Source organism: Abrus precatorius, unplaced genomic scaffold, assembly GCF_003935025.1.
Source record: "Abrus precatorius isolate BTA unplaced genomic scaffold, Abrus_2018 Scaffold9, whole genome shotgun sequence".
NCBI lineage: Eukaryota > Viridiplantae > Streptophyta > Magnoliopsida > Fabales > Fabaceae > Abrus > Abrus precatorius.
The window spans coordinates 6,483,026-6,496,546 of record NW_020874439.1 but is presented as its reverse complement, the minus strand read 5'-3'; the positions used below and the strand labels follow the sequence as shown (position 1 = coordinate 6,496,546).

Below are 13,521 nucleotides of genomic sequence, written 5' to 3'. Positions count from 1 at the left end.
AAGGAAGACAATTGATTATAGTAACTACAGTGCTAAATGCCTCTCTCCAAATGTCACAACCCTTTTTTTTGTAAAGAATCAATGACATTCGCATTAACATTTCTAATTCACTTATTCATTTATGAGATAATATTTATGTGTGTGTGTGTGTGTGTGTAAAAGAGTATACATTTTCAAAAAAATTGAACTTTAACATCCAATTTAATAAAGTAACAAGCCTCAAGGGTATTTTTATACAATACCAAAAAATTTCATAAATTTATACATTTACATCAGCTAATTCAGCGAAGAAGTAAAATACAAGTATTCAAAACATAAATTACATTCCTTGAAAAGTGCAACCCAATAGTCTACACCTATTACTATAACCTAGATTGACAAAAATAATATACGCTACAATTTCTCAAAAATGTCAACTTTGTCGTCCCTCAGCCAGACCTTCAAGCTTGAGTTGTAAATGCATTACCTGTCTCATCTGCTCACGTATCACTATACAATCATTGTAGTACACATACCAATACAATGGAAAATGTAAGGGGGAACTTATATAATTAACGATCATAATATGGAATATGAATATGTAAAATATTTTAAACAACTAATATATTTCACAGCATTCAGCACAACAGCTTCAATCAATTGATGTAGCATGTTCAACTCATTCCTAGCCCAACTAATGCAAATGCAGCAATTCAGTTCCATCTAGTTTCACAGCCTAAGTAGTTTAGAGGAATTGTTTTCCAGTTTGGGAGTGACCCATCCCGATTTCTCGATCCAGACACAGTACAGTTCAGCATCCTAATTAGCTTTAGAATGATGATAATAAATGTGATGCATTACAGCGAGATCAATATAATAAGGCACAATTAAATCTGTGTTTAATTTTAGCAATTCAACAATACATATATTTTCAGCCAGCTTCAACATCACAGCCATATATATATTTTCACAACCTCAACAACACAGCTTTGTGCACTTACACAATAAAAGCAAGCAACTCACAGCATTAATTAAGCAATTCCAACAAATTAAATAGCTTACAACTTTAGTAATACTTTTTAACATACTTTAACCTTCTCAACACATATATATCACCATATTTCAACATATCACTTTTCTTTACAGCATTCTAAATACTCACTCGACAATAGAGAAATCTACTCAGCTATACTATTCCAGGTTTTAACCTAAAATTTGACCACTCGACAACTTATTTCTTAACTATAACAGAATTAATTTCACAAATAGCTTCATATTTACTATATGAATAAACCAGCTCAGATAAGCTCCCTTTACCTGGAACAAGTTCCAAGATAGTGCTCCTAGTGAGTTCCACAGAGATAGATCAATCATTTAGGTATAAAATATAGCTTGAACGGCTCAGATCTACTCAGAACAACATGGTATAAATCTCTTGAGAAAGAGAGAGAAGAAATAAAACAAAGACCGAAAACTGAGCTCCAAAAACTTGCTGAGATCTTACTAAGATAGATGATCTCACTTTGATCGGGAAGGAATTCGGCTTTGAGAAGGTTTCTCGAAGGTATAATGGTGAGAGAATAGAGAGAAAACGAGAAAGGAAAGCTGTCTAGTGAGAAAATGAAACCTCTGGGCGCTGAGACCTCTTAAATACCCCTCCAGTCCGCGCGCTCTCGGTTAAGCGAGATTTGCTCTCACCTGGGCGAGCTCACCCTCACCTGGGCGAGCTCACCCTCACCTGGGCGAGCTCACCCTCACTTAGGCGAGAAAACTAGACAGTTAAACCTCTTAGATTTTTGCTATTCTCGCTTGAGCAAGGAACACCTCGCTTGAGAGAGTTTCATCTCGCCTGAGCAATCATCATTCTCGCCTAAGCAAGATCAATTACAGAGAGTTACTCATTTATCCTACGACTCCTCGCTTGAACAAGGTCGCCTCTGATGATCCTATCTGCTTTCGCTTGAGTGAGAACACTTCAGAATGCCTAATTCTGCACGACAACTTCTTGCTTGAGCGAGACTATTCTAGCTTAAGCGTGACACCCTACACCCAGAACTCTCAATCTCTCTCTCAGATGAGATTATATTGGTTCTTGATCATACTCCCTTGCTTATCTCATGTACAACACACTTAACAACTAATTTTCAACCCATTCTGCCCATCACACTCGACAGCATCTCAATACAGCATTCAAAAATATAATGTTCATTATCCAGCAATCATACAACTTTTTCATTCACATTCCAATATATGAATAATTCATACGCTTTAAGCATACACAGTACAATTCAAATGGAATGATGAATACACCGATCTGACACCAAAAATTTAAAGGAAGAAAAGCAGAAGCTAACAAAGTGAGACCAGTTTCTGTCAAATGTCTATACTTTCTTTCAGGGGTACCATTTTGTTCATATATATAGGGACAAGTCAATCTGTGATGAATCCCTTGTTCAGTAAGATAAGGAGTAAAGGTGAGATACTATTTTGCATTATTAGATTGTAAAGCTTTTAAAGTTGTGACAAGTTATTTTCAGCAGTAAATGCTTGAGATTTATTTTGAACCAAATACATCCAAGTGTATCTAGAGAATGCATCAATGAATATTATGATCCATTAGAAGAAGTTAAGGGGGCTAGACCCCAAATTTCTGCGAATACAAGATCAAGAGGACTAGTGTATACTGACTAAGAGGTAAAGAAAGGAAACTGACGTGCCTTCCCCTTACAGCATGATTGGCAAAGCAAAGTAGTAGAATGATTACATGATATACTACAATGACTGAGTACTGATCTAATAGTTTTAAGATAGGCAAAGCAAGTCTTGAATGCCAAAGTTCCAAAGCTGTGAGTAAAGAATATGGAAAACAGAAATGTTGTTTTGATGCTGAAATTTAGGAAAGACATAGAGACCGTTGCTAAACTTGCCTTGAAGAAGAGTCTCCTTGGTATGTTCCTGTTTGACATTACATTTATTAGCATGGAATTCAAAAAATACTTGATTTTCTTGACAAAATTGTGATACACTAAGAAGATTCTTTGTAGTGGATGGAACATTTAATAACTAATTCATAACAAAGTAATTGTTTGGCTCAAAATTCATAGAATTTAGAATTTCTAATATGCTTAATGATCAAACCTGAACCATTACTAATTTTTACACGATTATTCCCTGTGTAATCATTCTTGACAGAAAGGTTGCTCTCATCATTGGTGATGTGATAGCTTGCTCCACTATATGGATGCTAGAGAGGATTCAACATAGTTATTGGTGTTGACATGAATGTTTGATCAGATTGAGAGAAACCTTGATACTAACTATGATTTGCTTGAGGAGTACCTTGAAAATCCTGATTGAACCTGTGCCAGAAATCAATTGCTAAGTGTCCAGGCTTACCACAAATTTGACATTGTGGTCTATTGTTCTGATTCCAAGAATCATTTGAGTTCTGTCCCAAGTTCGATCTGCCATTGCCTCTTCCATTGTTGTATCTTCCTCCTCGATTGGAATTGTAACCACCACAAAAGTTGGATCTACCACCGCGATTGTTATATCTTCCTCTAAAATTTGAATTATCTCATATTCCTCTGCCAAAAGAATAACTAGGTTTAGAAGTAGTATTAGCCAGAACCATATTTGAATCGACTTTCTTGTGTTTTTCAACACACTCTTCTTGAGCCATTAGAAGTGCCTCAATATCATCAACAGTGTATGGATCTAAACGCGATGTAACAGAAGTAACAAAAGAATCATAATCTTCAGGCAAGTCATCTAAGATTGCTTTTATATGATCATCATTAGAAATCACAAAATAATCGCAGCTAGTGAATCTACTATTTTCTTGATCGCAAGCAAATATTCTGAAGTTGACTTATCTTTCTTAATCATTCGCAACTGTACCTTCAATTTTTTTACCTACGCACGAGTCTGAGACTCATAATAGACTTCTAATCTTTTCCAAATCTGCCATGACTGCTTCAAACCAACGATCTTGGTGAGGATTGGTGCTAACATCGATGCAAGGAGCCAGGCGATGAGTAACTGATCCTGTTGTTCATATTTGAGAAAAGCTTCACTGATCGTACCAGGTTTTTCATGTTCTTTGGACTCAAATTTCTTTGGAACGTATTCTTCATGAAGATATTTGCTAAGCTTAAAACCTCGAATTGTGGCAAGAATTTGTTGTTGCCAAACAAGAAAATTCTCATGATCAAGTTTGATCGAGATTAGAGTTTGAAACATTTAAGGATTGAAGGAGGTTTCGGAATCGATGGTTAGATTACTCTGATACCATACTAGAGTTTGTGATCATGAAGAAGAAGAGACTAGAATGATTTTTTATTAATGCCGTGAAAGATTACAAGAGGGGTATTTTTCACAGAGATAAAACTGATAGACTATATCAGCAATAACAAACTATAACAAAACAATAACTACAAACTGCTTGACAAGTTCCCTTTACACTCCTCTCCATACTTTCTTCCTTTGATAAGATTTATTTTGATTTAGCAAATATATTCATGAATTTATTTTCAAAAATCTTTGGGATTAAGTACAAGGATAAGGATGCATACATGTCATGTACTGTTTATAAACAAGTGTACCTATCAAAAAGTAATAAAGGGTTTTGAATTAAGAGTTCCAAAGTTATCATCCTACAGAAATTTCAAGTACCAAGAGTAACTTAATTTGATTGATTAAACGTAATAAGATTGTAACAAATCAAAAATAGAGCTTAATGTTAACAATAAATTAAAAGAACAATAACACAACACATGAGAGAGATTGAATAAGATGAGTCTAGGACTTATAGGTTCACCTACTACATTTCTTTATGTTCTAATTAATTTAATCCCAGTATTGGTATCTAAATATTTGCCAACCACTCATAATTAGTTCTATTAACACCCAATGATTATGCAATGTCAATATTCTTTTCCCTAAACAAACACTCTAATGATCATGCAAGGCAATTGGTCGAGAAAGCATGAAGACCCTATGAGTTTATTAATTTAATAATGACTGAAAGAAAAGAATTAAGTGTGATTAACCTAGCTCTTTGTCTTGTTTTATCCTATTGTTCTGTTAATTACTCGTGGTACAATCGCCTATAATGCAACTCACTGTGAAATGCTAAGGGTGATCAAATCTTAACATACACAATACATTTCAATAGAATAAAACCAAACATTAAAGGAAAATCAATACCAACATTAAAAGTAAAAATCACACAAAATTTGAAGTAAGACTCATCATAACCCTAGCTATGGGTTTAGTTACTCATAACAAAATAAACTACGAAGAACGTGATAAATAAACCCATAACACAAAAGAAAACTCAAACAAAAGAAACCCAGAAAGGTAAAAGATGAAGAGAGTTCTCGTTCTCTGAAGCGACGTTCAATCACTTGCTTGGACCCCAAGAGGAAGCTTGTCGTCCTTGCCAATAGTCTCTAATGACTCTCAAAGGTGAATTTGGTTAGAACTAAGAAGGGGAAGAAAGTGTGTAGAGAAGTAGAAGTGTGTCAAGTGTGGAGCATAAGGCCATTTTATATAGAGGTTGTGTCCTGAGTTTCCAGTCGGTTGAACTCTATCTTTTCAAATCAATTTATTCACAATCAAAATCGCTCCAAATCTTCATATCTAAGTTTAAATTTTAAATTCAAAATTCAAACCCAGCTTCACATAACACAATAAATGACTAAAAATATCTAATTTTTATTCAGAATATCTCCATAACAACTTCCAGCTAAACTGCAATAATTAATAACATAATTAGTATATATATATATATAATAATGTTTAAGTATATAAATATAAGTAATAAAATATATCAAATATGAACTTATCATGTATCCAATGGTCTTACTTACATGTAATGTTTGCTTTCTCACCTCATGATTCTCTATTAGTTATTTGGTCTCTTAAACTATTTGAGAGGGAATTGTTATGAATAATGATTTGTCTCTTACACATTTTGGAATATGTAGCTGATGAAATGAATGCTTCTAAACGATAGATAATGTTATCTATCCTTTATTATACTGCTGCTTATCTTCATTGTTTGTTCTAACAATGCATGGTCTTATTCTATCAATTTTTTTTTATGTTAAATAAATAATCCTTATGGAGATCACTCTCTTTCCTCTAATAAATTGTCAAACTTTTGACTTCCTTTGCTTTCTGCTGGCCTATTGAATTTTGTTCTACTTTTTCTGATTTGAGATTGGGTCACTTGACAAATATGTACACCGGTGCTTACACCGTTGAATTTACAAACTTGTCCCCAGAAGCAACAGAGAATGATATGCACAATTTTTTTGCATACTGTGGGGTAATTGAGCATGTAGAAATATTAAGGTAACGTTACTTAACCTTACTGGTAAAATTTATGTATATCAAAATTGATACTTGATAGGATTTACTAACTAAACTGTGACTAGAGTTGAGCTTAATGTCCATGGTACAGTTACTATTTAAAAATTACAACTAATTTGCATCTGTTCTTGATTTATGGTTACAAATCATTGTGTGTGTAGGAGCCTATTTAGTGAGATTAGTTCCACTCATACTACATATATGTATGACAATTAATCAACCTTATTGACCATTATTACTCTTTGTTATGAGCTATGAGCACCTTACTATTAACATGGTGGACTGGAACCATAATATGGCAAAAGAATCAAAATCTTCATTTTCCATTTGGTGATTGTGCTTCACCAATACTGCTATCATATTTGTCTGATATAAGTCACAATACAATGTGAAAGATAGTCAAGGAATTGGATATCTTAGAGATGTCTGAATCAATATTGGTAGATTATTATCTTTAGTTCCTTACATTGTCTCTGACTCTATAAAATTAGGTAACTGAAAGAAATTCAAACTGTTGTTGGGAGTGTTCATTCTGTGTCCATAACTTCATATTTGATAGATTCCAATTTATTTCAACTTCCTTTTGTATAATGTCTTCTAGTTAGATGGTTCTGTTGTTAATCTGGAAATAAATTAGATCAAATGTTTTACAATTTTTTTTCTTGTATTCAAACAAAGCTTTTTTGTTGTTAGTCAACTATGAATTGGATAAATATGTCAATAGCTTTCACATTACTGATGGTTGCTGTAAAATTCCCTTTAATTTTGCTATTGTATATTATTTTTAATCGACCAACAACAGTATAACATGCTTATATAGAAGGTTGTCAAACTCCTAAATCCAAAACTCTTCAACTCTTACAAGTTTACCACCCTAGGTAGAAGAATCAAGTTAACTTGCTATCGAACTCTGTTTTGGATAGACTTGATGTTGACAACTTTGCTCATGTAGAATATTTTTAAGATGTTAATGATGGATCGCTTTATTTTGCAATACTATTATTAAGAAAGATTGTATATTTCAAGTTGTAAGGCCTAAATGAATACTATTATTAAGAAAGATTGTATATTTTCACGTTGCAGGGCATAAATGACGGATATGTTAGTCAACTTGTATTATTAAGAAAAATTTATTCTATAACACGAGTATTTTTAGTGTTTTTCTCTCGAAAAGAATTAACATTGTATAAAAATAAAACCGACTTTAGTTAACACTGGATTTAAAATTAATTTTAACCAAAATCAGATTTAAAACTAATTTTTAATCAAATTCAAATTTTAAAATCAGTTTTAAAAAAATAAAATAAAATAATTTAAAATTTAATCTATAAAATTAAATTTAAAATAGATTTGGATTGGTATTTTATAAATTCAATCCATGCACATTATTATTAAAAAAAACCGAACAAATTCATTTTAAATACCATAACCGTTACCAAAAAAAATCGAAAACTGAAAAAACAAAAAATCGAAAAAATCGTTATTTTATCTTCCTAGCTAAGAAAACTGAGTCAAACTAAACGGAACCGCTACATTAAACCATTAAATTCCTATTATACCCTTAATGCATACCCAAAATTCCTGCTATACCTTTAACGATGTATACTCAATACTTTTTAGATGGTTCACTTCTCTTTCCTTTGCGCTGCAGCCTCTGACGCTCCCCTGCATAGCTTGGCTCACGTTCCGCAGTGACGACGTAGACGCCCTCATCCCTGACCCCTGCATCTCCGCTCTCTTCTGAGTTCTCAGATCTGTCTATAGAGGCCATCGACAGAGCCAATCGCTCAGTGCTTCGTGACCTTCGTTCAGGTACTTGAATGCGCACATTCTCTCATGCTTTCATGTGGTGTTGCATTGTTGTTTTGGTGTGCTTTCTTGAGCGCTCAATTGTCATTAAATTGCAGATGTCGCAATCAGGGATTGCATATTATTGTTATTATCCTTATAAGATCAAGCCTTTGAATATCGGTACAGGTGTTGGTGGACACACTGCATGTAATTAATTTATTCTGTCAAATATTAAAATAATTAATTTTTTTTTGTCTGCACTCTGGAGTGAGCTGTTTTGGTCGCATGTAGTTGCAAAACAAGATCATGTGCAGTCATTGAAACAGTATACCTAACACGATTCATTAACTTGCTGAACTACAACCAGACGATCTCGTTGTATAGATTTGTTGCTGACATAGGCTGACTGTAGTGGAGGAGTATGATTTGCTCTCCATCATAATATTTTGAGAAATTGCACTGACTTTTCCCTGATCAATTTAAATGCATCTATAATTGGGATAGGAAGGCTTGTTTAATTATATCCAGACGTGTTTCTGATTTATATGTGATCTAAAGCTAACTTGACTGTGCATACTTGTGGGTAGGTAAAATTTGAATAAAAAATAATGAAGTTTATGATGGTTTCAAATGTTAGGAAATTCAACTATGAAATGCTTGTTGTAACTGAAGTTGCATCTGCTTCCATTTCATACATTTGATTGTGGCTTGGGTTTGTTGCCATGAGCACAATTTACAATTACTAATGATCTGTGATAGTGGAGTACCCAAACCTCAGCATTGCTTGCTTTTTTTTTTTTTTCATTACATTATTGATTGAAGAAATAAAATATCTTGTGAATTTGTACATGTTTGTTTTTATAGAGCAGTGGATGGATCATTTAAGCCTCTTTCTTTATGCTAGCACGGGCAAATGTTTTTCTTCCTACATTATGGAGTTCTGCTTTTAACAATCATGAACAAGAAGAAAAGCATTGGGAATTTAGAATTGTCTATTAAGAGAGGAATTGATTGATTTTCCTTTGTATTTCTGTTTTTTATAACTTGTGACAACATGTGTATGAAAATTGAAAACCAATTTAACCTATCCAATCCAAATTGCATTTAACCGGTTTGGTTTGGATCAGTTTTGAAATTAGACTCCAACCATCCAAACCAAACTGCATATATTTTTTATGATTGGTTTGGCTGGTAACCGCAAACTGCATCGTGAACACCCTTATGCTCTTGTATTTTGACAATAGCTCCACTTTTATTCCTTTTAATTTTGAACTAACATTTGTTTTATTTTGATTGAATTTTCAATAGGAATTCAGTTCTTACAATCCTCAGTTTAATCCAATGAAGGACAAGCGCTTGAAGAAAAGGTTGAAAAGCGAGGTTGAGTCAGATAAAAATAATGAGACTAGGATTGAAGATGTTGCTTGGCTCTGCTCCCTTTCAGAGACAGAGATTGTAAGTCTCTTCTCTTGGTCATTCAATTGATAGATCATGTCACATCATTGTTATATTGGTTGGTGTAGATAATATTTGTTTAGTGTTTTGAGCTCTACGTGTTTAGTACAAAGTTTCATGCGTCATAATTATGAAGAACGCAAAAATTACACTCCAAGCATTTTTTAATAGAAGAGTAATATAATTAAAGAGGATACGTGGATGTACAAACTACAACGAGGTGAAAATAAAATATCCTCAAGAGTTGAAAAGAAATAACAAGTCCTCTTATTCGTAAAATATTAAAGTGATATTTTTTCTGTACCTGCTTTGGAATAAGATTTGTTCGTGTTTGATGAATATCTCTTTCATTGTGAAGCAATTTCTCTGTTTTAATTTCAATGGTGGCTTTAATAGGGAAGCATAAACTTTTTGTAGCAGTATGTTATTTTGAGAGTCCTGTTGTGCTTGTGTGTTTGATTGGAGCGGGTGCCTGGAAGTTTTTAGAATTTAACAAGGAGAATTAAGTTTTTTGGTAACAGTGTGCTATTTTTGCTGTCCTATTGCACTTGTACATGTGATTGGAGAGGAGTTCTTGCAATTTTTTAGAAATCAGATTTGCTAGTTTATCTGGTTTAGAATTGCATTTATGATTTCTCTTCTGTGCTTGTTATTTCATCTCTAATATTCAAGGATTAGACAGGTTTGGTGCCCTTTTAATATTCCTTTTACTCTCTGGATTTTTCTTTTGTTGCCTCCCAAAAAAAAAAAATTGTAATTATACTATTCTCTCTTTAATAACACTTAATTTCTTTTAAAAAATTTGAGCCCCAGAAAACAAAATATTTGGGTAGTATCTGGTTCATTAAAGAGTGGTTGTGTAATAGAGCCTGTCTAACAGACCAGGTTATGTTTGCAAAACTAGTCTAAAGTAGACCTGATCAAGTCACATCTAGCTATGTTGTGTGCATTTGATGAATTTGAGTGTGTGCCTTTGATTTAGAGTGATGTCTCATGTAAATTCTTAACCATTTGATGTTCAAAATTTGAAAAATTTGGCAGGACATGCTGATTAGCTTGAAACTGTTGATCATTCAGCGTGCAAAAATGATAGGCTATAAGGAATTGGCTAATAAATTCAACCTTAAAATGATTCGAGCCATTGGTATGTAGTATGCCTTTCTTTCTAACTTATATTTATACCTTTTCCCAAATTTCAGATGCATAATGTTCCTTGATTTTGAAGGTGAAAAAATCCTGTGCTTTTATCTTGTTGATTTATCTATCTTTTTTCTGTTCTATTATTATATAATGCTGATGTTGAGACAAGGTTTAAGAGTGTCGTTTTGCTTTTCAAAGAAGACACATGCCTTATCTTGGGAATTAATTATAATTTTAACCCTTATAAAGGTCGAGATTGCCCAGACTTCTGTTCATGTGACAAGAATTATTTAATTAGTATTTCAGAATGTTCCTTACTTGCATCCATCTACCAAAATCATTGGACTATGGGCATGTCCTAGGCTCTGTCTTGTCTTGACTGCTACATTCATACAATGAATGGCTACTGAATTACTGTTACAATTTGTAGCCCTTGATGATTTTGTGATTGCAATTTGAATTGCTGAGATTTAGAACTGAATTTCACTCTATTCATTGTGAATTGAAAATTATACTTACCGGGTGCAAGTTGTTAGATAATGCGTGATTACTGATTAGTTAAGGTATTTGATTAGCTTCATTTTCTAACTTCCAATGAACCTTTATGCAGCACTTGTTTTGATGGAACATCTCAAGGCAGAGATAAAAGATTCATCACTTATCCCTGATATGGTGAAGTCTACTGCTTTTTTGGATGCTTGCAACCTATTAAAATGTAATAACGAGGTTGATGCAACTGTTGAAGAGCTAAGTACAAGCATTGGTACTGATATACCAACATTTCTTAAAAGGTATGTTTACCAAGCTCACTTATGTTTATGATACTTCACCCAATATAAGTGACTGTGTAATCTGAACAATTTAAGTGGTTGTTGTAACCTAAATGGCCTCAAACTCAAGAGGGAGGGTGATTTGAGTTTGAAAGTATTTTGGGGAACTTAAAAAATCTACAAACAAATTATTGAACACTTGTTGGGTAATCCTTGTAAAAACTTTAAAAAATTTTACACAGATTTTGTTAATTACAGAAATGTAGGGATTAGTTGGAATAGGAACATCAGGATAGTGATTCCATACAATGTATAACAAGTATTAAAGTAATGTGGGAAAATAAAGCGAAAAAAATCAAGAACTCAAATTGATTTATCCTAAAAAATCAACAAAGTTTACCTATAAATGAATTTACATAAGATTTGACATAATTTCCTTACCTGGAAGGAGTTTACAAATTAAAACGTGGGTTAGTCAACCCTGATGAAAATTCTAGAGATACCTCGCCCTAATATTTAAAGGAATGGTTCATCCTCTCAACACAGTAAGTCTCATAACACAAAAAAAGTGAGGTGTTACTACTTGAAGCATAAGAAAAATCGATGAGTATCAGATGATCTTTGGAATTGTCTAATTTTCTGTTGTATATTTGAAACCTCCAATGCAGATTTTTATATGATATTTAAACACTTGTAATTAAGAAAGGTTAAAAAATGAAGCAAATGGTTAATTAAGAAAATCTGTGATTGATTAAAAAGAAAATGATCACGTGCGACCAAAGTAATCCATTATTGTAAATCTAGGAAAACACATTTCATTTGATTACCACTCTAAAAGGATGTACTAAACATGTTGAAGTCTTATTGTCTCCGAAAACACTTGAAACATTTTAAACCCAAGATTAAAAAAAAGAAATTTTATGATAAATTTTTGCTTGCAAAAGAATTTAAGCCTCATAGTCTTGACTTGAAAGACTTTTTACAAGATCACACTTTTAGAATAAATTTAGCACAAGGAAAGTCTTGACTTAATCTTGCATGATTGCCTTTCAGTGTTTATTTTGTTTATCTAAATCAAAACATTAAAATAGATTTGTGATCATGTTCATTTGAAACTGTGTTTTCAAGGGATTTGAGATGGGAAACGGGGACTAAATTGAATGGACTGGAAAACAGCTCATCCAGTTGACCATCACAGTTTATGCCTTTGATAACTTCATGAACTAGTTGATATATATGGCATCGTTAATTCTTTTTCTTTTTTTTACAGTCCACTAACATCCAAACGGAAAAAGCAAAAAGTTGGAAGCAGAGAATAAATAATTGTTCTTAGAGGATCAGAAATTTCTAGCTTATCCTTATAACAACGCCTTTTACTTTTGCTATGGAAACTCTCATTTATGGCGTCCTCCTCATTGCCGAATACCCATATGAAGTAGTCATTCCTTGAAGATTTCTTATAATTTTTGGTTCTAGGTAATTTTTTGCTATTTGCATAGAAAAGAATGTATTGTCAGGCAATATCTATGTTGTAGCAAATCCACATTGTCTAGAGAATATTATATTACTTGTTTAAAAGTTTTATCGGTAAAGTAACACAAGTTAATGAAAATGGAATTACTTTCTTTTTTCTTTGATGTTTTGATTATTAAAAAAGACAAAAAAATGATTTGTAATGTCAGAAATTGATAAAGAATTTTTAAGGTTTAGTGATTAAAATGATCAATTTAAATAATTTTGAAAATTAATTTGATTATTTAGTTTCTAATTTAATGTACTTGAGTTCATTGGAACAGTAAAAAATGGCTTTATAAATTGAGAAAGTCCACCTCAGGAGTGAGATAAAAATCTTTAATAATAAATATTTTAAAATTTATATTTTGCAAAATGATATTGTTTACAACAGTATAGAAAATTTTCATGACTTGAACATTTAATTTACACAATTGCGACACATAATGCATTAATTGTTAAGTAACGGGTCGTTATTATTGCATGAATATAAATG

The 13,521-nt window shown here is 32.6% G+C and overlaps 1 protein-coding gene across 3 annotated transcripts; it reads left to right on the top strand.

Moving 5' to 3' along the window:
* The first annotated feature begins 8,001 nt into the window (after window positions 1–8,001).
* LOC113850592 lies at window positions 8,002–13,116 on the top strand. Of its 3 annotated transcripts, XM_027481176.1 has the most exons (6): window positions 8,002–8,169; window positions 8,265–8,334; window positions 9,457–9,603; window positions 10,645–10,747; window positions 11,354–11,534; window positions 12,784–13,116. In XM_027481176.1, exons 3-6 carry the CDS (start codon window positions 9,490–9,492, stop codon window positions 12,830–12,832), a joined length of 447 nt encoding a protein of 148 aa, XP_027336977.1. In that variant the 5' UTR covers window positions 8,002–8,169; window positions 8,265–8,334; window positions 9,457–9,489; the 3' UTR covers window positions 12,833–13,116. The 3 variants fall into 3 exon arrangements, with proteins under 3 accessions (XP_027336977.1, XP_027336976.1, XP_027336975.1); XM_027481175.1 differs by lacking the exon at window positions 8,265–8,334 and having other exon boundaries at window positions 8,104–8,169; window positions 12,784–13,035; XM_027481174.1 differs by lacking the exons at window positions 8,265–8,334; window positions 12,784–13,116 and adding an exon at window positions 12,642–12,731 and having other exon boundaries at window positions 8,104–8,169.
* The last annotated feature ends 405 nt before the right edge of the window (window positions 13,117–13,521 follow it).